At 41.4% G+C, this 24,395-nt stretch overlaps 1 protein-coding gene across 1 annotated transcript; it reads left to right on the top strand.

Annotated features, from left to right (window-relative positions):
* Positions 1 to 718: 718 nt before the first annotated feature.
* Positions 719 to 17,894, top strand: ntn5 (netrin 5). The gene is made up of 7 exons (XM_063464791.1): positions 719 to 801; positions 6,441 to 7,915; positions 8,599 to 8,787; positions 10,207 to 10,356; positions 15,897 to 15,947; positions 16,698 to 16,778; positions 17,045 to 17,894. Exons 2-7 carry the CDS (start codon positions 6,451 to 6,453, stop codon positions 17,608 to 17,610), a joined length of 2,502 nt encoding a protein of 833 aa, XP_063320861.1. The 5' UTR covers positions 719 to 801; positions 6,441 to 6,450; the 3' UTR covers positions 17,611 to 17,894.
* The last annotated feature ends 6,501 nt before the right edge of the window (positions 17,895 to 24,395 follow it).

Below are 24,395 nucleotides of genomic sequence, written 5' to 3'. Positions count from 1 at the left end.
AAATCAGACTCCAAAAAAGGTTCTGCTCCTGAAAGAAGAACAAAGAAGAAGGCAACCAGAAATCAAAGCTACGTTTGACTAAAAATATTCCCACAGTGAGAAAAAAGAAAACCTAACTGGAGTTCATCTGCAGTAAACAAATCACACAACAACACGACAAATGCCCTGCTTAATGCACTTGTGCACACAGAGGGGTTTGTGTGGCTACTTTCCGTTTCTATTCTTACATCAAATGCTCTTTCGTGCTGTTTCAAAACAACTTTTGATTATTTTAAGATATTTCCTGAAAGCATGCACTGGTGCAGAAAACCTTTTACATAACTATTTATATAATCAATGATTAACTGGAAAAATACAGGTTGTTAGCATAAAATGGTGGGCGTCAACACTGGACTTTCCCACAAAAAAAGAAAAGTAAATGTTATCCAAACATTTGAAGCTGATACCAGCAGAACACTTAGCTGTAAAACAAGTGTTTAAAGAATAAAGCTTTGGATCGGGGTTTTACGCATTCGGCACTTGGAGCCAGTTTGGCACAGCATGATTTGACTCCTCTCCTCGGTGGGAGCTCTTGGCTCCGTTTTGTTGCTATTAGGAGAGACACCTCCCAGATTATCCCATTAATTTGCACCCCCAGTCCCCCCACCCCTACCCGGTGCGTTGCCCCCTCCCGGCAGGTTTGCCTTCTGCTCAGCTCTCCTCTGCACACCGAGCTGGATGTCCGGACACTTGCTGCGCTGCTCTTAATGATCAGGAGGCACCGCGGGAGCAGGAAGGAGAAGCACAGCGACGACGCACATGGTGAGCTCCTGTGACTGATTTTTGATCGTTTATCGGCTCGAGGTCTGCGGTAGCTGAGGCGGTGTGAAGTTTTATCTGTGCTTTTGTGGCGCTGCAGAGAAGCAGCGACTGAACTGCAAGTGCAGACTGTATTTTCTGTCGGTGGAACTGAGGGCTAAAAGAGGGTTAAATAAAGGCAGAAAAGCATTTGTGGAAAAGAAAAAGATGTATAAATTACATCAGGGGGAGAGTTATAGCTACGTTCCTCTTTTCAGTTATCGTTTATACACTTATATTTTCATTTTGCTGAGTTATATTTGAGAATAAATCTCCTTAAAAAATCATTCTTTTAAACGTAATTATTGATTATTTAACGCGCTTACAAATAAGCTATAGGACTGCACTAGAAAAAACACGTTAATCCTTCTTGAAAATAAAATGACCTCATGTAGTATAAATTGTTTTACCTCGAGTGTTACTGAAATGTAAATTGCTTATTGTGTTTATTTTATTTTATTTTTAATAAGAAAAAATTCTAAAAAATAATCTGTATTTATTTTTTGTTTGTTTTTTACTGCAACATTGAACAGAACTACAGTTTAAAAAATATATATTTTCATTTATATATTTCTTTTGAATATAATCGTACGCACGTGGTTTTGCCAATATGTCCCATTATGCTGAGGTAAAAGAAAAATTAAATAAATAAATCAAAACACAATATACGCTCATAACACGATTTCCAATTAGCAAGCCGGGAATTCGGCGCTGTAAACGTTAAACACAAGCGAGAATAATGATCAACATTAAACATCAGAGTGAGAGTTTTCTGATCACGTTGCGATAGCCTCGCTGTGTAAATAAAGCTCATAATTGGCTGCAGGTAATTTGCGCTCAACAAAAGCGCAATTAGCTCTGCTGAATTGAGCCAATTAGTCTCCGGGCTTCGCTCTCAGCTCTGGCCAAAGCAATCAGACTAAATATGATAAACATTTACGTTTAATGAACCGTGGCAAAGGGATCATTAAAGTCCAAGGACTCAGGTTAAAGTCAACTCCGGTATCCAGCGTGTATCTGCGGGCTGTTTGCCTTTTAAGGTCCGTTTACAGTTTGTTGGTTTTCCTAAAAATCCAGTTTAATAAAAATATCACCGCATTTGTCTTAGTAAAGACAGTCTGCTTTTTTCTGTCTTTCTTTTCTTAAAGAATTTAGGAACTGGGGTTTACTGGATTGCTGTGAAGTGTTAATTAAAACAAGGTAAAGTTTAGTAAACAAAAAGTTTTTTTTTTTAATGAAACTATAACATTAATGATTAATTAGCTGACGCAAATCGTGGCTGTTTTTCTTTTCTTCTTTTTTCTTTCTTTTTAAAAACATATTTTTTTATTTTGTCCAGTGCTCATAAAAGGCGCAAACCTGGCGGTGTTTTTTGATTCATTTTGCGCCTGCTTCTCATTATTAACTTGCTGTATGACACTATGCGGATTTAATTGGCACACAATTACGCACAGGAATTTTTTTCCCCCCACAATGCCCGAAGTTGTCTTTGGCCTGACTGCAGCATGGATTCCCAGTGATTTCATTTCCATCTGGTTTTCAATAAGATCATGTGAAGCTGGAGCTGCGCTGAAAGCCTCTTGCCAACTTGTATGAGGCAGTAAAGGGGAAAATTGACAGGAAACTCCCCTTGTATTATCAAGCGGGCAACATGTGTTTTTTTTTTTATTCAAAAATGAAGCAAGTAAATCTTGCAGGTCGGTGCAGAGACACCTTTCAAATCTGAGGGGGCACAGATGGCCCAGGAGGATGCGGCACACGTGCACCGGACTGGCTGTTTGCTGGAGGTGCAAACATGAAGGACAGAGGCCTTTAGCTAAAGATACGAGCAGCGATAATCCATTTTGTGCTGTCTGTTGCTTCCACCTCCCGGGCCACCCCACTAAAATTAGATTATTACACCTAAAACAGAACTCCTGGAATCTGCTCCGCGTGGAATAACACACACATGGGCTTCAACTGTGCGGGCAGGAATGCAGTTTGGGAATACAGAGCGCATGCATAGCCTTTCTCTTCTCACCCAGAGCCCAGGGTTGTATTTCTGACGGCTGAGGACAATTGCAAATTAACAAAGGTGTCAGTTTGGTAACATGCGCCAACAGGTGCCCGCTTGGTTCAGCTTCAAACGCGCTGGCTATAAGACAGAGCTTATATAATTGATCATATTTATTTAAAGGCTCCGTGTCTTGGAGCAGAGCTGCAACGTAAAACCCTGGGAAATCTTCCCAGATGCTATCAGCTCGATACAAATCCACCTTATTAAACAACACAGCCGTGTGTTTATTTGCGCAATCCAGATTTTAATCTATTGAAACTCATCACAGAGGTTGCAGAACTATTTGAATTTAGCATATTTTCCCTCGCTGCGGTTGGCCGGGACTGCTGCGCATGACGAGGAATGTTAAAATGTGCGAGACGGGCCAAATCCAGCTCATCTGCTCAGCAGAATAGCTCCAGACGCAGACAGGCCCAAAGCGCTGCAAGGGACAAAGCGAGTTAGCAGGTAGCAACAGAGAGGAACCACACACACTTCCTGCTAAATCATACACAAAAAGACACGTTTGCTGCGGAACAATTAAACAAGCAAAAAAAAAAAAAAGTTAATTTATGGGTGATAAGTTTTCAGAAGGATATGATCTTCGTTCTTCAGTTAGAATCGTAATACAGCAAAAGGCATGGTATATTACTTACAGAGACAGGCCAAGCATGAAAAATGAACATGCATGGATATGGAAAACTATGGATGTATTGCTGTTATTACCCCATAAGATCACATCTCTCTCTCTGAAAGCTCCACCAGACTCGTAAATCTACACAAAGATTCAGTGCAAAACTGTCTAGCAAGCAAATGCTTTTGCAAACAGCATTTTCAGCTGCACCGAAACACCTTATTGAGTTTCCTATTCACTTACATATTCCTATCCATTTATTCAGATGTGAAAAACTTATATGCATGTGCATGAACTCCTGCAGCTTCAGCCTCTACCAAATCATTAAACCACTTTTTTGTTTCTGCTCCCGACGTCTCTGCTGCTTTCAAGTTCAGGCACATTTCAGCGTTATGAAGAACGGGAGATTTACGTGGGGAAATAAACGAGGACTGCAGAGCACGAACACCAGCGCCAGTCTCCTCGCTCTCTCCTGTTCGACTATGCTGTAAACATGCCCCCAGGTTGTCAGCAAGTATTTTTCCAGCCCCTTGCCAGCCAAGCATAGCTGCTTCTAAAGATCACCCGCCGGAGATGTTGTTGATCTCATCATACCACTATTTGGCTGTATAAGCTTTTTGAGAGGCAGATTGCTGCCAAGTTATTTCAAAACTTCTGCTCACAGGGTCCTCAAACGGAATGCATATTTGTTATATCAACAGCTATTGTGTGCATTAACTTTGTAACTAAGATAAAGTAGACAAAACTGAAACGGAGATCGAGGCCTCTTCTTGGAGTTGATGGGAAACTGTTGCTAATTCATTCAGAGGAAATCCCGCTCGTCTTCAGCATTTCCCCCCCGGCTTGCTGGCTGTGTGAATTTATTGAAAGTGGTAGAGAAAAACCGTAGTTGAAACCATATCTGCTGGGTTGCATTGGCCATGCCCGACAGTTGATCTAGTCTCTGCATTTGGCCTAGAGGGGCGCATTAAAAACCTCAAGGGCCTCACTTAGATGAGCATCCATTTATCAGAGTGGGTGTAATGGGCAAATGTTTAATTAGTCATGTAATGTGACAAAGACAAGAGCAAGTGCATGTCACGGGAATGTTAAACAACCTACCCCTTTCTCTTTTAGCCATGTGTACGCTTCACCCCCACCACCCGCCTACACGCTTGTAACTGCCCATCCGCTGAATTCTTGGCTGTAATCTCACCACTACTTCCCTGAATCCTCTGGTAGCCTTTTACCCCGCTCATCATCCCTTTGACTTGTCTCCCCTTCTTATACAACTGGTATATCGACACCACATGAAACCAGAGTCCCAATTAATCAGCCGATCAACTTATACGTCCTGCTTTTTATCAGTGTGTTCAGGTTCCCGTGGGGCATGTCTCGACACGTCAGGAATGGCTAGCCGAGGCATTCTGGATCACAGGAATGTGGCTCACTGGGACCAGGGTCACAGTCAGACCACTAATCACTGCACTTGTTACTTGTTTCCTTTAGCAACGCCACAAAACACAGGCGCCTGCTGAGCCTGTTATTCCCCTTTTGTGCTCAATCAAGTTTAGCCAATTTATTTTCTAGCATTTGGTTGCTTTTGGACATTTGCAGTTTGTCCCCAGGCAGCGGAGAGTTCGCCGTGACCTGCACACAGGACCCCTCAGAGTTGTGTGGTCCCAAAAGGGAGGCCTCATATTTCGGTCGTTGGCTAATTGAGCGGCATGACGAGGCCGGAGAGGCTCTCAGCCCCGTTCCTCTCCTACGGGTTTGGTTTATGCAGCCCTGCTGACTTTGCTGTCAGTGTCAAACGCTTGTTAGGGCATCATCAATCTCACAGCAGTTAAGAATATTCCCAGAACAGAATGAAGGGGGCAGGTGATAGATGGGCAGGGAGACGGGAGAGTGGAGGAAAAGTTGTTTGAAACTGCCGAAGGATGGCGGATATAAATGAGAAGATGACAGCCCATTTAATGAAGAAAAGAAATCATTTCCCAAAAGCGAAAGGAGAAAGGTGCTGAACTCACCCTGCAATGGAGAAACTTACGTAGTGCTCAATGGGAAATGTGCTTCTGGGCTTTGTGTGAGCAGCGAAAAAACAATAAATCACTGGGCCCAGAGAAAGTAGGTGCATTGTCCATTTTGTCCGGATGCCAAAGCAGACGAATTCTAGTATCAAATCATGACAGAAAAATAAGTTACACTCATCACCAATTATATGAAACGGGAAGCGGATTTGTTTGCACTGCAGACCTACACAAGTCAGGGTTTGTCTCTTCCACGGAAGTATCCGAGCAGGGGCTCAAGTCGAACACACATTTCATCCCATAAATCATTTCTACCATCCCAAATGCTAATCTCCAACTCCTCTTCCTCCCTCTCTGTTTCTTCGTGCCCTTTTTCCTACACCATGACACTACTACACTGCTCATGGTCTGGACCCTCGCTGCAGTGGCTGCAGCAATGACCAACGGTAAAGATATTTGGAAAGGGAGCAATAAATATGATGGATGTGGTCCAGCTCAGGTTTTAGCCCCAGCTGTCGGGCATGTTTTTTGTTATTTCAGACAGACCTGTTGGGTGCGCGCCCTTTTTCACCCGCACTCATCCACTTGTTTTGGGGTTAAGGAGAGTTTTAAGATGGATAAGTTCTTATAAGTTGTCAAGTTCAAGGGTTCAAACCGGTGGCTGACACTACTGGGAAGATGGGAGATTACATTTTTACAGGATGAGGTCTTTACTGGCAACTACCGAAAGCCAATAAGGTGAACTTGCAGTGATGCAATCAGTTGGTATGGTGTGTTTTCAATAAGGGGACAGGTGGTCCTTCTTAGATTTCCTTCTTCGGCTTCAAATGCGTATCATATAAATCAATCAGTTAGTCTTTTGTTCTTTTCTGATCACGCTCCTGTGGTTTTCCTCTTTAAAAAATGATTTTTTTTCCTCTCACAGGCTGGATGACATGATGTTCCAACCCTTTTCCCCTCCTCCCTCCACCTCTTTTTGTCCTGTTTTCCTTCTACTCCTCTTCCTCTGTCTTTCCCTCATCTCCTCTTCCCTTCCCCAACCGCCGTTGAGCTGGAATTCACCTAATGACCCCTGCTACCACACAGATGGCCGTCCACGACACTGCCTGTCAGAGTTCATCAATGCTGCCTACGGGGTCCCAGTCAATGTGAACCACTCGCTACAAGGAAATGATTATGACAGCCACATCACCACCTTAACCGACCTCAACAATCCCCACAACCTCACATGTTGGATGGCCGATGCAGGTACTGACACAGGAGACTGGGTCCTTACCGTACCACTGGGCCGCCGCTTTGAGATCACATACATAAGTTTTCAGTTCTGTCACCAAAGGGAGCCATTGGACCCCATCTCCATTTCCATCCTCAAGTCGATGGACTTCGGGCGCACCTGGAGGCCAATGCAGCACTACTCCAGCGACTGCCTCAGGAACTTCAAGATACCTTCACAAACAGTGGCCCAAACTAGACATCAAGAAACAGAGCCCCTCTGCTCAGACCCACGCCCTCTACAGAAGCAGCGAGGAGGCATGGTGTTGGCCTTCTCCACTCTGGATGGACGGCCATCCTCTCCTGATTTTGACTATAGCCCCACTCTCCAGGACTGGGTGACAGCCACCGACATTCGCGTGGTCTTCCACAAGGTGTCCAGTGAGGTTAAGGTAGGCCACATGGACAAGACTGAAGAAGAAAGATGGCTTGATGTTGGACACGACATCAGAGAGGCTGGTGTTGTGAGATGGAGAACGGACTTCAAGGGTCAGACTGGAGATCAGGTGGACAAGTTAAACACAGAAAATACACTGGCATTTTTTGACAGGGAGACAAAAAACTCAGAGACAAGGGTGAGGAACAAAGGGGTTAGAATAGATAAGCAAGTCAGGAAGGGTCATTATAAAACCTCAAGTCAAGATGAAGATGGGCACAACGTGACCAGCAAGGAAGGGGGGGACAGTTTCAGCATGGACACTCTCACCTCTCCTAAAAAGGGCGGCAAAGGCAGAGGGCGTGGCCGCAAGAAGGAAAACAATCATTGGCTGCCTTGCCCCAATGGAGATTGCAATTGGACAGTTGAGGGGCGGAGCAGAAGCAACAAAGGACAGGAGCTGAGGAAAAGGAGGAACAACAATCACAACACAAGGCCGAGGAATCTGCAGGCGGCCCTACCATCTGCTTTTAAGCCCCCCGGCCGAACTCCTTTTGCCCTCTCGGACCTGCAGGTTGGGGGCAGGTGTAAATGTAACGGACACGCTTCCAGGTGTCGCCGCGACGACATGGGTCGTGCAGTGTGTGTGTGCAAGCATCACACAGCGGGGCCAGACTGTGATGTGTGTGAGGACTTCTACTTTGACAGACCATGGCATCGAGCTACACCCACTAACCCAAACCCCTGTGTTGGTGAGTCCTGCATCATACTGCCTTTGAAAATGCTAACATAAGCACTCCCACCTTTGGTCTTATGAAAGAAATCAATCAAATCAGTAGAAAACATATTGCAACTGTCAAAAACTGTGCATATAGTAAAGACAGCATGATTGAATCCCAATTTCAAGTACAGGTTTATAAAGGCTATAACTCATCCAGCAACTTAATGTCGCTCAAACAGCACAAGCCAGACATCTGTTTTCAGCATTAACATAAAAACTTTTGCACATCAGATCCTGACCGATACTCAGCAGCCTACAAACATGTAGCAGAGGTCCAGTTCAGTGACTATTACTCAAGGCAACACACGGTTAATTATACGTGACTTCAAACATTAATACAATTTAAATGAGGGCGTTTTAAAAGATCCCCCCCATACAGTTGATGTGAAAGTTATTCTCGCTATAAAAATAGAACAAAAGACGCACTGTGGAAGAGATCTAAGTATAAGAGAGCTTTGTGTCAACATATTTGCAATCAAACTGAAAGTCATAAATCTGGCTTAAGCTGAAATTTCCCTTATTTGGTACTTTCTGGATACCATATTAAAGCCAAACTGTTGGATTTGAATAACCCATTGATAATACTTTCCCAGCCTTGAAACTCTCTTCTTCCTTGGTGTTCATCAATATTTATTTTGCTTTGCCTATGTCCAGCCTGTGAGTGTAACGGCCACTCCAACAAATGCCGCTTCAGCATGGAGGTGTTTCAGCAGTCGGGCCGGCGCAGTGGAGGCGTGTGCCAGAAGTGTCGCCACCACACGGCCGGACGCCACTGCCAGTACTGCCAGAATGGATACACCCGCAACCACAAAAAGCCACTCAGCCACCGCAAAGCCTGCCAACGTCAGTGACTGGATGTGTGTGTGTTTACTGTATATGTGGTGGGGGACACAAGACGAAGGGTAGAGCGAGTGCGTGACCCATACCTTTGATTGACTGTACATTCGCTGAAAGATGAAAAGTAAATCAGAGTGTGATCGTGTTTATGCCCGACTGTCAGAATGTGTGTTACTATTTGAGCTTACGTGGTCCGCTCTGCCTCTGTACAAGTGTACAAAAGTGTTAATGGGGAGGTTACAGTGTGACAGAAGAGAGCTATTCCTGTTAGCGATATACAAAAAACACACACAAACCACACCGAGCTGCCTCATGCATCCACATTATTACCACCTGTGGCATCTGCAATGACCCCCGGTGACCTTTGACCGATGTCATGTCCTAAGTGACTGTGACACCCTAGCTTAGCTGTGTGCAAGCTTGTCCTCTGCTCTAATACTTTGCTGTATATCCAGAATTAACAGGCCTTGTGAGTTTCACACACATTCAGGGATAATAAAAAATATTAAACACGCTCAATATTTTATCACTTTTAAGGCATGAAACAAGAGTATCCTGCAAATTTATACGCTTTTAGTCCTGATTTATTGCTGCTACATTTCACTTAGTAACCATTCAGAGGCCAGCGGTGAGACAATTACTCATTTTCTCCAGGCAGGTTGTTTGGACTTATTGTAAGGATTTGTATAAACATTGTTCGAGTGTGAACAGAGCTGCTGAGGAGAGGCTTCCTCTCCCCATCTGTCTTCTCTCATTGGCCCTTATCCTTTGAAAGCACTGGTAAATAAAAAGCTTTGCAATGTAAACTATGGCAAATCCAGGCAGTAATCATTATACCGTGTAACAGGCAATACTGCTAATATCTACTTAAGAAGGTTCATCTTCACTGAAAAATCTTACCTAAAAGAAACACCAGAATGATAATGATTCCCTGCAATGGTGTGCAATTTTGTTAATATCTCCACTGAGGTATTTGTCTTTGTTTACCCAACAGGAAACAGACGCCCACCTTGTGTTAGTATAGGCCTTCTGTCATGCTCAATGACACACTTGAGGACACATGCTTGTCATTCAGGATTAAACCAGGTCCTGTCACTGATGGATGCATTTCTAAGTCCTGTTGTCATGTCTTTCCTTTGTCACGTTATTTTTAACATATCTTAAACCTATCCAAAATATAGATTGTTTCAACTGGCTTTGTTCACCATTTTAGCATCTTTTAGCTTATTTTGGTTTACAACCTGCATGTTGGTGGACAACAAAACTGAGGCAAAAACAGTACTGCTCGTTTACTGCTTTAAAATACAGGTTAATAAGCCTGTACTGTAAGGTAATAATATGTCAGTGTTGGATTTACAGCTCATGTGAGTACCTACCCAAAAATGTGCTTGTTCAGCTTCTAATCTGTTCATTTTTCTTTCCCAGCGTGTCAGTGCCATCCTGTGGGGGCAGTGGGTGGCTGGTGCAACCAGACGTCTGGTCAGTGCCTGTGTCGACGAGGTGTGACCGGCCTCAGGTGTAACCGCTGTGCCCCAGGATATGAACAGGGGAAGTCTCCTTTACAGCCCTGCATACGTAAGTTTACCAGCCACGCAGATGTCCATTTTAAATCTGCTAACTTTAGCAGTGTTGTCAGAAAGAGTTTTCACATTGAAGGCAAAACAAGAACTTCTTCCTCTTTCTGTCAGTTATTGATTCCACAAGGTTTAGTGCTACTAAAGAGTGCACAAATGAGCCACACAGTGTGTTTACAACTGCTAGCAAAGCATTAAGCTGTCACTGCATGCTAACACTTTTCCTAACCCAAGGAAATGCTAACACAAGCGCAGATCACACCAGTTTGTCCTCATCTACAGCAACTCAGATTGGTAACATTGCAATATTAAAAATAAAATTGGAAATGGGTTTTTGGCATGGATTTATGCTAACCTAACCAGAATAGCTCTCCCTTAAAACTAGCAACATATAGATTGATATTAAGTAGCTAGTTAATATTAGCCAGTAGCTCAGTGTGGTTGTATGCAAAATTTGATATTTATCCAATACAGCACTGCTTATGCCAAAACTTTTAATTTATAAAGGCAGCTTATGTAGGCTCTGTGGCATAATTTATGAGGCGAATGCATCATCAGTAGTCTGAATAAATTTTCAAGACCACAAAATGTGTTTTAATTAGTTGATACAATGTAAAAGTTTTGAAACTGGGCTCACTCGAGACCTGGAATGTAAACGCATTTCTCTGGAAACTATTTTGGTTCAATTCATTCATTGCGTTTCTGTCTGATCATAGCAAAACGAGCAGTATAAAAAAAGAACATAACACACATAACAACAAAGAATGACTGGCATTATTCCATAAATTTACTCCAGTTACAACAACAATGTTTTTCTGTTTTTGTTTTGTTTTGGTGGCTTAGTTTACTAATTCCTCTTAACTAGTTATTGATTGTTCTCATCTGGACTTGAGAGTTTACACAAAAGGGTTATTATAATCAGATGTTTTCATAGTTCATGCTTGAAGGACACAGATTTAATAAAGCAAACATTTAACATTCATTTAACATTTAATACTGGGCTGAATTTATTATTTGAATGTCTGAATGTAGTCAATAGGTAATCAGCCTGTTAAAGACACAACTGTGATGACCAATAACACTTTTAACATTAACTAATGACTGAAACATCACTTCCATCACATCTGGATATTCATTTCCTCTCTTGGAGGACTCTGCCAGTGGGCTCTGTCTTTTGTCCCAGGGGTTCTGGGTCTGTCTGAGGGATTTCTCTCCTCCTCGCTCTGTTTCAAGGATTTTCATGTGTTTGTGGAAATTGGTGCAACTGCCATAACACCCATCAGACACAGATCACATTTTGCAGTGTCTCATTTCAGCCTGCATGTGTCCAAGTCAGGTCCAATTTCCCATGTAATTTTGTTACATAAGTAGAATTTAAAATGTTACATTTATTGAACCTGGTCAAATGGTATAGCTTCAGTTTACAACAAGCACTTAAAGATTAAGTATTTGAATAAATAAAACTTTGATTTGATATATTTTATTTGCATTTTACTCAAAATTAACGTTAATGTAGAAACGTTTGTGGCTTGCAGCATGAAGGAACTTAATTGGTGTTAAGTGCTGCACTTCTTTTGCCTATTGAGTTTTGCACACATGTGGAAGCCTTCCAGGACTCTATGAAAACTATGAATAGAGGCCTCAAATCTGAAAGTTATGACAACCTCTTTTGTTTGTTTTTATAAGGATTGATTTCATAACAGCACTTAGTCTTACCGTAATTAAAAATGTTCTCTCTGCACTCGACACCCTTTGGCTTTTAATAGTGTGTTGTCAGTCATGACAAAGTGACTTCTTCAATTTCTCCTTCAGCCTCATTTGTTCGTGGCCTAAATGGATTAAGCGACTCTATCAAGCTGTGTAAGCCTTTATCAAATTGTAGCTCAATATAAATAGGGCCGCTGCGCTTCAGTTTAATTTGGCCCGATCTCCCCGGCGTGTCTCCTTTTCATCATCCCTGGAGATGGTTTCCACAGCAGCGATAACATGAGCTGAGCGCTACAGGGAAACCTCATCTCCCGCTGATCTGGTATCAGCGTCAGATCAAGAGGATTGTTGCCACTCACATCTCTGCGCCTGGCCAGCAACAAACATCAGCCATGAGCGCTAATCCACGCACACATCCCGGGCTAATCGCACGAGTGCCGACAACTACACAGGCTCTGACGCTGTGTTAGTCCCAATCAGGTGACATAGGGAGCCAGCAGCAGGAGCTTCGCACCTGTTGCACGCCTCAAACCGCCCCCATCGAAGGGCCCAGACTCATAACTCTCCTAGTGAAAGGAGTGAGTGAAAGACAACCTTGTTTGTTTTTACTCCCAGACCATCTCAGTCTATGTATAGCACCTCTCTGCTCCCAGCACCTCCTACATCTCGCCTACACCTCATCAGACAGCCCTAAATGTGTGCAGCAGTCAGGCTAAATTCAATGTTAGCTGCCTTTAAACCATTTTATCTATGCCCTGAATAGACCAGGATGTCAGCAGAATTGTCTGGCAGGGCTGCATATTTTGGTCAAACTCAGGCAACTAATGCTAAAGCAATATGGAGTCCAAGCTAGCTGATGAGATAGCCCCAACTAACATTTGCTAAAGCTTTCAATGAATGCCAAAGAAAAGAAAATAGTTGAAATCCCATTAACATGAAATATTAGTCAATGAAAAGTCACACTAAGATGAGTTATCTGATTTAGTTAGTCAGTACTGACTTTTTCCTAGTGTCATGTTTTGTTGTGTTTTTACTTCGACCTGATTTTTCTTGGGTTAGATCATATTTTTATTAATTTATTTATTGCTAATTTTATTCTGTATAGTTCCTATATTGATTTAGGAATGTATGTACAGCATCTTTTGTTTCTGCACTATTTGGAATATTGCGATATGTGACGATTCGGACATTTGACTTGCCTTGTAAATTTAGAAACATATTAAAAACTAGAAGCCCACGCACTGACACATTCTCCACTGAGACCAATAACCTTGCGTTTCAGTTTTATTCAATCACAGATGTTACCTAACTGCTGGTTTGAGGTACTTCTTGAATGTCGCCTAGACAATTGTGCTAGACTTTTTAGCAAGAGAAAGTTTAGCATTAAGAATTGTTTTATGTTTTTTTATTATTTAGAATTAAAAGAAATCTTGAAGATCTTGAATCTTGGAAATCTCTGTACCCTTAATGACTCAGCGTATATCAATAAAGATGTGGTTTGATGATGATTAGAATTATATATATGTATATATATATATAGTCAAAAGTTTTGACACACCTTCTCATTTAATTGTTTTTCTTTATTTTTACTACTTTCTGCATTGTAGATACATACTGAAGACATCAAATATATAAATCAAGATATATGGGATTATGTAGCAAAGAAAAGTAAATAACTCCAAATATGTTTTATATTTTAGATCTGTCAGAGTAGCCACCCTTTGCTTTGTTGACAGCGCTGCAAACCCTTGGCCTTCTCTAAATGAGCTTCATGATGTAGTCACATGAAATGGTCACTTCACAGGTGTGCCTTGTCAGGGTTCATTGGTGGAATTTCTTGCCTTATTACACAGCTGACAGCCCTGTTTGACAACTGTCAGATTATGGAATATTATGGCAAGAACTAGTCAGCTAAGTAAAGAGAAATGACAGTCCATCATTACTTTAAGAACTGAAGGTCAGTCAGTCTGGAAAATTGCTAAAACTTTGAATGTGCAGTCACAAAAATCATCAAGTGCTACGATGAAACTGGCTCACATGAGGACCGCCCCAGGAAAGAGGACCAGTTCCAGTAGGAGACACAATCTCTACATCAACTGTTCAGAGGAGACGGCGCGAATCAGGCCTTTATGGTCAAACAGCTGCTAAGAAACCACTACTAAGGAAAAGCAAGAAGTAGTAAAGATTTGTTTGGGACAAGAAACTCAAGGAATGGACATTAGACAAGTGGAAATCTGTGCTTTGGTCCGATGAGTCCAAATTTGAGATCTATGGTTCCACTTGCCTTGTCTTTGTGTGATGCAGAAAAGGTGAATGGACGATCTCTACATGCATGGTTCCCACCCTGAAGCTTGAAGGAGCAGGTATGATGGTGTGGGGATGCTTTGCTGGTGACACTGTGGGGGATTTATTCAAAATTGAATTTGACATGTCTACCATAGCATCCTGCAGCGACATGCCATCCTATCCGGTTTACGTTTAGTTGGACCACCACTTATTTTTCAACAGCACAATGACCCCAAGGGCTGTTTGACAAAAAAGGAGAGTGATGGAGTGCTGCAACAGATGGCCTGGCCTCCACAGTCATCTGACCTAAACCCAGTCGAGATGGTTTGGGATGAGATGGACCTCAGAGTGAAGGCAAAAGGGCCAACAAGTGCTGGGAACTCCTTCAAGACTGTTGGAAAACCATTTCAGGCGACTACCTCATGAAGGTCATTAAAAGAATGCCGAGCGCGTACAAAGCAGTAATCAAAGCAAAGGGTGGCTATTTTGAAGAATCTAAAATATAAAAGATGCTTTGAGTTACTTCACACTTTTTTGTTTAGTAATAAATCCATATGTGTTCATTCATAGTTTTGATGCCTTCAGTGAGAATCTACACTGTAAATAGTCATGAAAATAAAGAAAAAACATTAAATGAAAAGGTGTGTCCAACCTTTTAACTGGTAGTGTACATAGAATAGCATATCACTAGTCAGCTAGTCACTAATTTCTGATAGAGACCCAGTCATTTTGTTCTGGAAGCAGGCCTGACATGACACTTGTTTCAGAAAAGGGAAACAAGGATTACTCCTATTAGGTGTCCAATGGGGAAAGAGTTAAAAGGTTCTTCCTTTTTCATGAAATTTTATGAGATCGGGCTTGGTAGTTTTTACATCTTCATGCTTACATACAAAAGATATCCCTGTCTGTCAGTCGCATACATGGATATCATATTGTCACTAGCCCTGCTCATGCAGGTAGCCCCATTTGCCTCATTGGAACCCTTGACATGTACTATAAGTACACTTACAGAAACCCACAGCACCTTCTTGACTTTTAAACATGATGGACTGTCAGCTGGAAGGGGGTGTTGGGTGTCAGTGGCCCAGTTGTGTCATAGAAGACCAGACCTGGACAGAGGACGATGCGTGAGCTTATATGGCGGCACTGTCACACACAAACTTTTACAAGAGCCTGGGTTATGCACGCGTCACCAACCAGGATGTTAATCCACACCACCGACACGCACTTCACTCTGTTTAATGTTTGAGACAAAACCATACAAGAAGTGAAGGTCTGACCCTATTAAATTCCAAAAAGTAAAGTTTGCATCTGTCTGTGTGTTAGAGAGAGCCACGGGATGGGTTTGTGGACCATAAAAGGACCACACACACATTCATTTTGACATTTGCTTATCTTCTGCATGGGCATGCCTCACGCAGCAAGGGTCATTCAAACACAATGCACAAGTATAATGCACAGAAGTGAAACAGACTGACAGCTCTGGTAGGTGTCCTGAAGTTTCTCTTTGTGTGTCTGTTTTGTCTGAAACTGTGTTTATGCTTGCAGGAATTCAGGAAGTTGCTCCAACTCCAGTGTACCAACCTCAGTACAGCATAGGTAGGTCTGATGTATGGCAGTCCTGGAGAAATGCTTTGCATCAATGTGATGAAGCTCCTTGAATTATTTTTTTAAGCAGACAATCCCTTCACAGAAAAAAAATGGAGAAGAAGGCAAGTATGGAAAATTGTATCCTGAAAGACAGTTTTATACAGAAAGTAACTTTATAACTTTTTATAACTTTAAACCTTTAAACTAATCTATTAACTAAACTTCTAGTACTTAAATATATTAAACCAATATCTAATTTTTCTACTGTAAAATTTTCTGCCTGCTGTAACCTGCCATAATAACGTATGATATCCGAATGCCTCATGCAGGAAATTGTGTAACTGACAACAATATTTGATTGAGTAATAACAATAAAGTTTTTCCCTTTTCTATCCTCTCTCCCCCACTGATGTCACCACAGCATTTAGATTTATGGCTTTTTTGTGCGATCATATATCAGATCTCCTCTGAAGGCGTGCCACATATTTTTTAGCAGATCAGTCCTTGAATTGAAACTGCTCTGGGAGCCGCTGCTCACACTCTGTGGCTAACCACTCCCTCCTAGCGGCGGCTCGAGGAATGTCCCACCTGCTGCAGTTGGGATCATCTGTTAGTCAAAGGATACTGTGATGACAAATAGAAGCAGCCATATTGTAATTAGGGGAAAAGACATGTGCTGATATGCTTGCTATGAAATGATATCCACCCTCATTTGACGATTCTCTCTCCCCCTCCCCCATCTGCTTGTCTCTCATGTAGCGGAGGAGTGCGTTTCATACTGCCAGCCTTCTCAGGTTAAAGTCAGGATGAACTTGGAGACCTATTGTCGAAAGAACTATGGTTAGTGGCCATTTTTCTGTTTTAACCACTACCATTTTTTATTATATTATTAAATATAATTTAACAGTTATAGTGTTTCCTGCTATCCATATTTGATATGAGCATCCACAGTGTATGTATGACAGAATATAATGAAAAAGTATAACCAGTCTTTAAATTATTTCTTCAAATGAATCAAATCTAAATTGTAACAAATATTTAAAGTGTGGACCAAAAGAATCTATTAAAATACTATTTTTTTACTATGTTGTGTCTGTGTTTGTTAGTGCTGAAGGTGCAGGTGAAAGGTATGGAGCGCTCAGGTCCCTGGTGGCAGTTTTCCATCTTGGTGCAAGTCGTCTTCCGCACTGGGTCCCACTCCCGCATTCGCAGGGGCTCTCAGTCTCTCTGGGTCCCTGACCGCGACCTTGGCTGTGGCTGCCCCGCCCTCCAGGTGGGTCGGACAGTCCTCCTGATTGGAGCAGACGAAGGAGAGCAGCCCTGGGTGCCAGAGGAGAAGCGCCTGGTGGCAGATCGCTCCACTGTAGCCCTCCAGTGGCAGGAACACTGGAGCCCCAAACTCAGGGCCTTCCGGGGGCAGGACAAGAGGGGCCGCTGTCCACCAAAACAGGCAAACAACCACCAGCACTACAGGGAGCACCCAAAACCTCAGTCTGGTTATGTTCCCCCTCACCTGCTGACTGAGAAAGATCCTGAGCCTCACGCTGCAAACACACACAAGACTGAAAGCTCAGCAGTGCCGCACATGTTCAAAGTTAAATCCACTGAGGCGACACTACCCCCTTCTTCTTCTTCACCCAATCCAGTGTGTTCTACTCAAAATCCTTCATGAAAACTTCATCCTTCATGAAAAAACAGAAGAACTACAAGGAGTAAAATGTACATTATTCCATTTTTTTGTCAGTGGACTTGACATTCAGGTGAGAAGAAAGCTCAAAGAAACCCTTCAACACCGAAACACATACCCACCTTTAGGTTTATGTACATTGTTAAGAGGTTAATTATTGCATACTGAGTTTTGCAGCAACATAAAGTGGTAACACTCAGTGATGATGAACCTGTGAGACTAAAATGGTGAAATGTAAAATGTAAGTATCATTATTTTAATATTTCTACTAAGGAAACTTCTGAAAATTAAAGTCTGACTGAACTTTGAAAAATGTCAATCAGCATTTTGTCTTGAAAACTTAAAAAGAAAATCTATATTATAGATTATAGATCATATTTATTTATTGAATTGTTCTACCTGAAGGGAAAATATTACAATAAATGGTATCATAAAAATATTTACAATAGTAATTAACACAATGACAAATGGTTTAGTTAATGTGCAAAAATGTGATTGATTTTTTTTTTTTTACTAGTAAATATTTTATTGTAAATTGCCCATTATAGCATGTTAGACTTTATTTTTAATTCATGTGTAAATTTGAGAGAGCATATACTGAAAAGTAATCTCTGAAGCAATTTCACTAAATTAAAATAACCACACAAAGTTGAAAGTCATGTAGCTCACACTGCCGTTGCAGGATAATTACAACAGAATGTGTCTGTTATGTAAAAGAAAACACCATGCTGGAAATTGCAAATTTGCATTTATTATAAATAACTAATATTTACTCTTACACCGATTTACAGTTTTACAGTTTTACGATTTTTAGTTTTACAGTTTAAACCCAAAACTTTCAAAACTAAACACATTAATTAATACATTATTTATTTATTTTGTTGAACTCCTTACATTTGTTCCCCTTTAATCACCTTGAAATATTTGCAGAATATGTATATCCCACGTAAAAGTATAATTTCAGTGTATTTATTTTTGTTATTTCTGTCTGATATGGACATCAGTTAAAATAGTCTTCATAACGTGTCGCTCTACAGTTCAGTTGCTCAGATTCTGTTTTTTTACCTTCATGTAAGAAAAACAAAGCTGTGACACCACGGGTGCATTGGGCAGCCGGGTTAACACATACAAGATATTATTATATTATTAAATTCAATTTTTAAATTTGACAAGTACCTTTACTCTTGCCTGTCTAAAATAATGAAATAAAAAAATTAAAAACTGAAATTTTTCATTTAGGCTAATTCAATTTAGACTAAGAAAACTCATTGATTTTTAAATTAAAACATTTAAATAAGAACACTTTATTATGTATGTACATATAGTATATTTAAATTCTAAAAATGTAAAAAAACAAAACAAAAATAACATTAATTGCTTTAATTGTCTTTTTGAGTTTCTTTCTTTCTTTTCGCATGCATTTCAGTAGTGGGAGACGAAAAACCTCACTGCGTTCACAACTTTAATTTAAACTGTACAATATTTGATGAAAAGAGACTTTATCTACAATCTGTTCCCTCACTGGACAGCTGACACAAAGACCAAACTAACTTAACCTCATTTTCTAGGAATCCTCAGATACACCATAAGGAGCCCAGATACGGATCTAAAAACATCGGTCCAACCTGTCGTCATGACTTCTGTTTCCATTTGGGAGATATCGCGTCATAGCCCAGGGGAAATGGGGGGTGGTTGGAGGTTATGAAGACAGATGGAAGAGTTCCTATTTGTTGAGCAGCCACCTTGTTTTGGTGGGACCTGTGTCAGTGATTGGCTGTGCAGCTGTGGTGAAGGCTATGATTGAAAATAAAGAGAGAAAAATAGACTCGCTGACTGATGACCTCGCAGCGGGACTGAACATACAGTACACCGAAGAGTGTGTGAGACTGTTTTGGGGCCTCTTTTCCTTTTCTTATGAGGGCCAAACATCCGTGCAACCAGCTGGCAGCTTACCATGCTTATTATGCTTCCAAACAGGCTGCTCAGATGTCTTTATACAGTAACCTAACATGCAGCATGTTTTCTGTACACTGTCTTTAATCATTTACCAGAAAAAAACATAGACTTAGTTTTATACTTATTGAAATACAAACTTTTTTTAACCATTTAGGGTAAACTTTGTAAGAAATCTGTCAAATTTAAGTGCACACTTATGATTCTGTACTTGTAAAGACCTTAAATATCTCATTTTGACAGGTCTATATTCATCACACATATTCTTCAACACCTTAAACTCAGTAAATGGGAATGACAACAATACTATAAATATTAAATTAAAACAGCCAAAACTGTCAGAAATACAAAAAGAGAAAATTTTAATAAAATTTAATGTAATCATCTTTGGCATTTTTACTGGCCTATAGTTTACTTTTTTCAAAAAAAACGACTGTAGTCATTTCATAATGTGTGTTGATTTTATCAGACCATTCATCTAGGTGTCTTTGACTAATACTTTGATGCTAGCTGGTGATAAAGAAGCTCTCAAACGATACATATAAATGTTAATTACACAATATGTGTGGATATGTGTACTGTGTGTACTATGTAAAGTGTTTCAGATATAAACCGTAAAGAGATGTAATGTATGGACCATCTTTTTAGCATCTTTCAGCTCACTGTTTTGTTTTTCATTATACTGTTTTGGTTCACTCTCACTGCTCTAATTAGCACGCTTTCAACAGCAGGCAGCTGTTTTCAGTTTAGAAAAATCCAAAACACAGCTGTACACTACCAGCAAAACAGCAGACAGAAAAACTTTGGCAATTAACCGGCAAACACAGTGGATCATTTAGTAGCTAGAAACAGATATTGTTCTCAGGAGTTGGTGGAGACCAAATTATAGCTACAAGTAGAGTGATAATCAGGTGGATGCAAACATACTGCAAGTAATTTCTTGGTGTTCTGTGTTTTTCAAAATCCAGTGAAAGTGATAAATAACTCTTGTCAGGTTTGTGTTTCCAGCTTGCAAACAACAACAAATTGTAGCAAAAACCATCACGTTTTCATTTTGGCAGCTAAAAACAAGAAAAGGAGTTTCTGCACCCTGAAACACCAAACGACCCAAAACGAGAAGGGCACGGCGGCTGTAAAAGTTAACAGTGCGTAACACACAAATTATGTGTGCGTGTCAGAGGAAAAAAAGTGCAAGTCAACACATGCACAATCATGTCTCGGTGTGTGTGTGTGCGTGTGTGTGTGAAGCACCTGCTACGTTGCTGCAGGAAGCACCTGTCAGCAATCGTCTCCGCGGTGCAGCCCCTGTCGACATGAGGGTTTGATCCCAAAACTCCCCAAACACACACACTTACACCGACACTAACAGACAACTTAAGCCAGTGGCTCGCTCTGCAGCAGGGGCTGTGCATAGTCTGCGGCTTTGCTCCAGTTAAACTGACAACATGTTCTTTTCTGAAGCGCTGTGGATGGGGGTAGGCTCCCTGTTTTGGTGTCATGTGGGAAAAAGGAGATCAGATTCTTCTTCTGCAGAACGGGAAGCAGCAGTGTGTGTGTTTGTGAGCGTGTGGTATTATGTTTACAGCCTGCCGAGGGCACGTTTTACGAGAGGTGATTTCTCCTGTGTTGCAGCCAGAGCCAAAGTTCAACTAGACTTCTTGCAAACACACCAATCCACAGTACTCTTTGTCCTCAGACACATACACACACGTTTAACACTATTCTCATCCCATCTACACACACTCCAAATTGTTGCCTCGCACCCAAGAGCTTAAGTCCAAGTTCAGAAAGTCACACTGTTTTCAGGTTGCACACACACAAACACACGGGGGCTTCTGTTAACCTGAGAGGCAGAGGGTCAATCCCTGTGATCCTGCAGCCTACATGCCTTCCATACAGACATGCCGCCGACACCGCAACCTGACTCCCGGCCAGATTAGGACTAATCAAGCATGGCACAGCTCAGGGCAGCAACGGCATGACAGACACATGTAGACAAACACATGGATATACTGTACTACAAACATGTGCCAACCCTTCCTCTTTAAAATTTCTGATCAAGTATTTGCCAAAAATATGACCACAGAGAGAAAAATCCATGCTTGCATCAGGTATCATTACTAAGAGTGCATGCAGCGTTTTATAATGTGGATTTTTCTCCTTGTTTCTGTTTCAGTCTGTTGAATTTCCTGGCAGTTTTTCATAGTTCAGGTTTTATAGGGTTAATGCTTTCCTACAGAACATAAAACGTCTGCAAATACACAAATTCCATACCGGTGAGAATCTGTCTCTCAGAAAACGCTGCTTAATTGAAAGGTCTAATTTAATGTCCAGGTTTGTCTTCCTTATTTTTGGCACCATGTAACAAATGTGCATGACACTCTTCCAGAAGTGAGTAGGAAACACCCGCAAACAAAGAATGAGCAGCTGCTTCGTACTCTGACACTTTTATATACTCTCCAGATTCACTTCTGTAACTCAACAAGTTGTTGTTGATATGACTCATGTGCATTTCTGACATCTGAGGAACTGAAGATCCAGTAGATTACTTTTATTTTTGACATCCTAACCATTGCAGAAAATTCTTAGTGATTGCATGCGGGGCAGCTGATGCTACCAGTAGCAGGCCAGAGCAACACTGTGTGGAGAAAAGTCTCGATAATTGAGTCCCATTGCAACAGTCAAGCACCTATCTATGCTGTCTGCCTTTACAAACATTCGTGAAAGAATGAGCCATTTGAATATGAGCAACAAGTCAGTTTGTGAAATTTCTTCCTTAGTACACATTTCATGATCAGCCATGAGTGGTTTGATTGCAAAGTGAAAGTGTTTAGGAACCACAGAAACTCAACCATGAAGTTGTAGAGCAGGGTCACCGGGTGACTGGGTGGCTGCTGAGTGACTCAGTAACTGCGGCGCTCCAAACCTCTTCTGTCCTTAACATCAGCACAAAAAGTGTGCACCCAGAGTCATGGTTTCCATGGCTGAGCAGGTCCTGTTGGTGTAATGTGCACTTTTTTTCCACACAATATTTGTGTAAACTGTAGTGTGCACAATCAGATGCCATTGAGTCTTTGATACGAGTTTGAAACCAAATAAAAAGCACTAGATATGACTGTCATTTTTGCAACTGGCATTTTTGAAAGGATTTTCTTTCTAAAGGAGAGGGCTGACAAGACTAATAGTCTATTTAAAGCAACCTGGATGTACACCAAGATTTTACAGGTTCTTCCTTTGCCTGTCAACCACCTCTCCACTTATTTTAATGAAATTCAGATTGGTTTTCCAACAAGCGTTGTGTTACATAGTAACTTCTGCAGGATTTTCTCTTTGTTCCTGCTCTGGGTTAGATCCTGGTTTAACTCTATCCAGCTGAACTCTCAGGTTGTTATCCTTTATGTCTTAAACAGCCTTGACTGCGCTCTTACAGGTCAGGTACTTAATTAATGCCTCATCAATCAGAGCAGGCTGGTCTTTGGAGAATGGCTGTGTTAAAGCAAACCAGAAGATTTTCGAGGGTTAAAAAAGTGCTGCAACAACTTATAGTGTAAAAAAAATAATGTATTTCTTGCACTATGAAAGCACATAAAGCTATTCTGGTAGATCCCAAAATGACATTTTAAACCTTTAAATGTATTTAACATGGCGATTTTAAGAGGAGTGAACTCATAGGTTTAATATGCAGAGCATACATGCGTGTCTGTATAATGTTTTTGCATGAGGCCGTGAGGACCTGCCGTCACGTGGCTACAGCTTGACTTTTCCCATTAAAGTTTTCCCACCAGTCGCAGGTGTTGACCGGTCGTCTGGTCCCTGTTTGGCCACAAATGTCTGGGATGTGTCAGGCCTTCCTCAGCTCTGCTCCCTTTGTAGTCTGCAATGGGAGGCTCGTTTTGTCTTTGTAGTCATTAAGCAGAACCTTATTTTGGCAGCCACCGTGTTAGAGGGGACAGGTGATTTATAGCGGAGGGAGCAACAGGGTGATCCCTGCCATTCGTTTCTTTTTGGGGGGGGGGATGGGGGCTCATTCTGGATGTTTTTATGGCGTCTAAACACACTCTACAGTCTATTAGTACCCTGTGCGCTGGACTCGGAGTCCAGGATTAGCGATCAAAAGACTGATGGCGGGGGCACTGGGGTAAAAGGTTGGAGGTAACATTAGCCCGGCCTGCCCAGGTGGCGTGGCTGGAAAGAGACTCCCATATGTGGTGTAGATGGGTCAAACGTGGGCTGTGTGTGTGTGTGGGTGGAAGCTTCCAGCATGCTGTATGTGGAGTCTGTGTGTGCATGACTTTTATGGAGCATACTGAACTCCGTCTAGTTGGATCTGAACCATAACCGATTAGATTTCAGGCTCAGAGTGGTGACCGCTGACCTTCTTACAAATGAAATGTGGTTGATTTTTCCTCAGCCACATCTCACCTTCACAGCACTTGGTGTGCCACTGCAATCTACTTCACTTACTCTGAAAAAAACCTACTTAAAATCACCCTTTTTGCTAAAGTTCCTGTGAGCAGCTTTGAGGAAAAATGAGGAAAAAGACAGAAATTTAAAAATTGGGTTTTAATTTTGCCTGGGCAGTCATCCTTAGAATTAAAAAAATAAGGGAATTAAATAACATTGAACAGATTTCAGTTTTGATTCCTTAAGATGACCTTTTACTGAAAACTAAATAGACTTTGTTGGTACGCTGTATACCTAACAGGTCATGAATGTACTGAACTGACACGAAAAGTCATCATTATCTGAATCTAATGTTGAAAATACTGGCTTCCTTTGCTTCCTACTTTATATTATGTAAGTTTAATATAATGTGT

This window comes from Pelmatolapia mariae, linkage group LG3_W (genome assembly GCF_036321145.2).
Source record: "Pelmatolapia mariae isolate MD_Pm_ZW linkage group LG3_W, Pm_UMD_F_2, whole genome shotgun sequence".
NCBI classification, from domain to species: domain Eukaryota; kingdom Metazoa; phylum Chordata; class Actinopteri; order Cichliformes; family Cichlidae; genus Pelmatolapia; species Pelmatolapia mariae.
Note: the sequence above shows the minus strand (reverse complement) of the source record. Positions and strands in the feature narration are given on the sequence as shown.

Bases quoted from the DNA above. Each gene is read 5' to 3' on its own strand.
- ntn5 (XM_063464791.1), top strand. From the start codon at position 6,451: ATGATGTTCCAACCCTTTTCCCCTCCTCCCTCCACCTCTTTTTGTCCT. The intron at 10,357-15,896 runs GTAAGTTTACCA...TTATGCTTGCAG, and splicing joins TCCTTTACAGCCCTGCATAC to GAATTCAGGAAGTTGCTCCA. The intron at 15,948-16,697 runs GTAGGTCTGATG...TCTCTCATGTAG, and splicing joins CCAACCTCAGTACAGCATAG to CGGAGGAGTGCGTTTCATAC.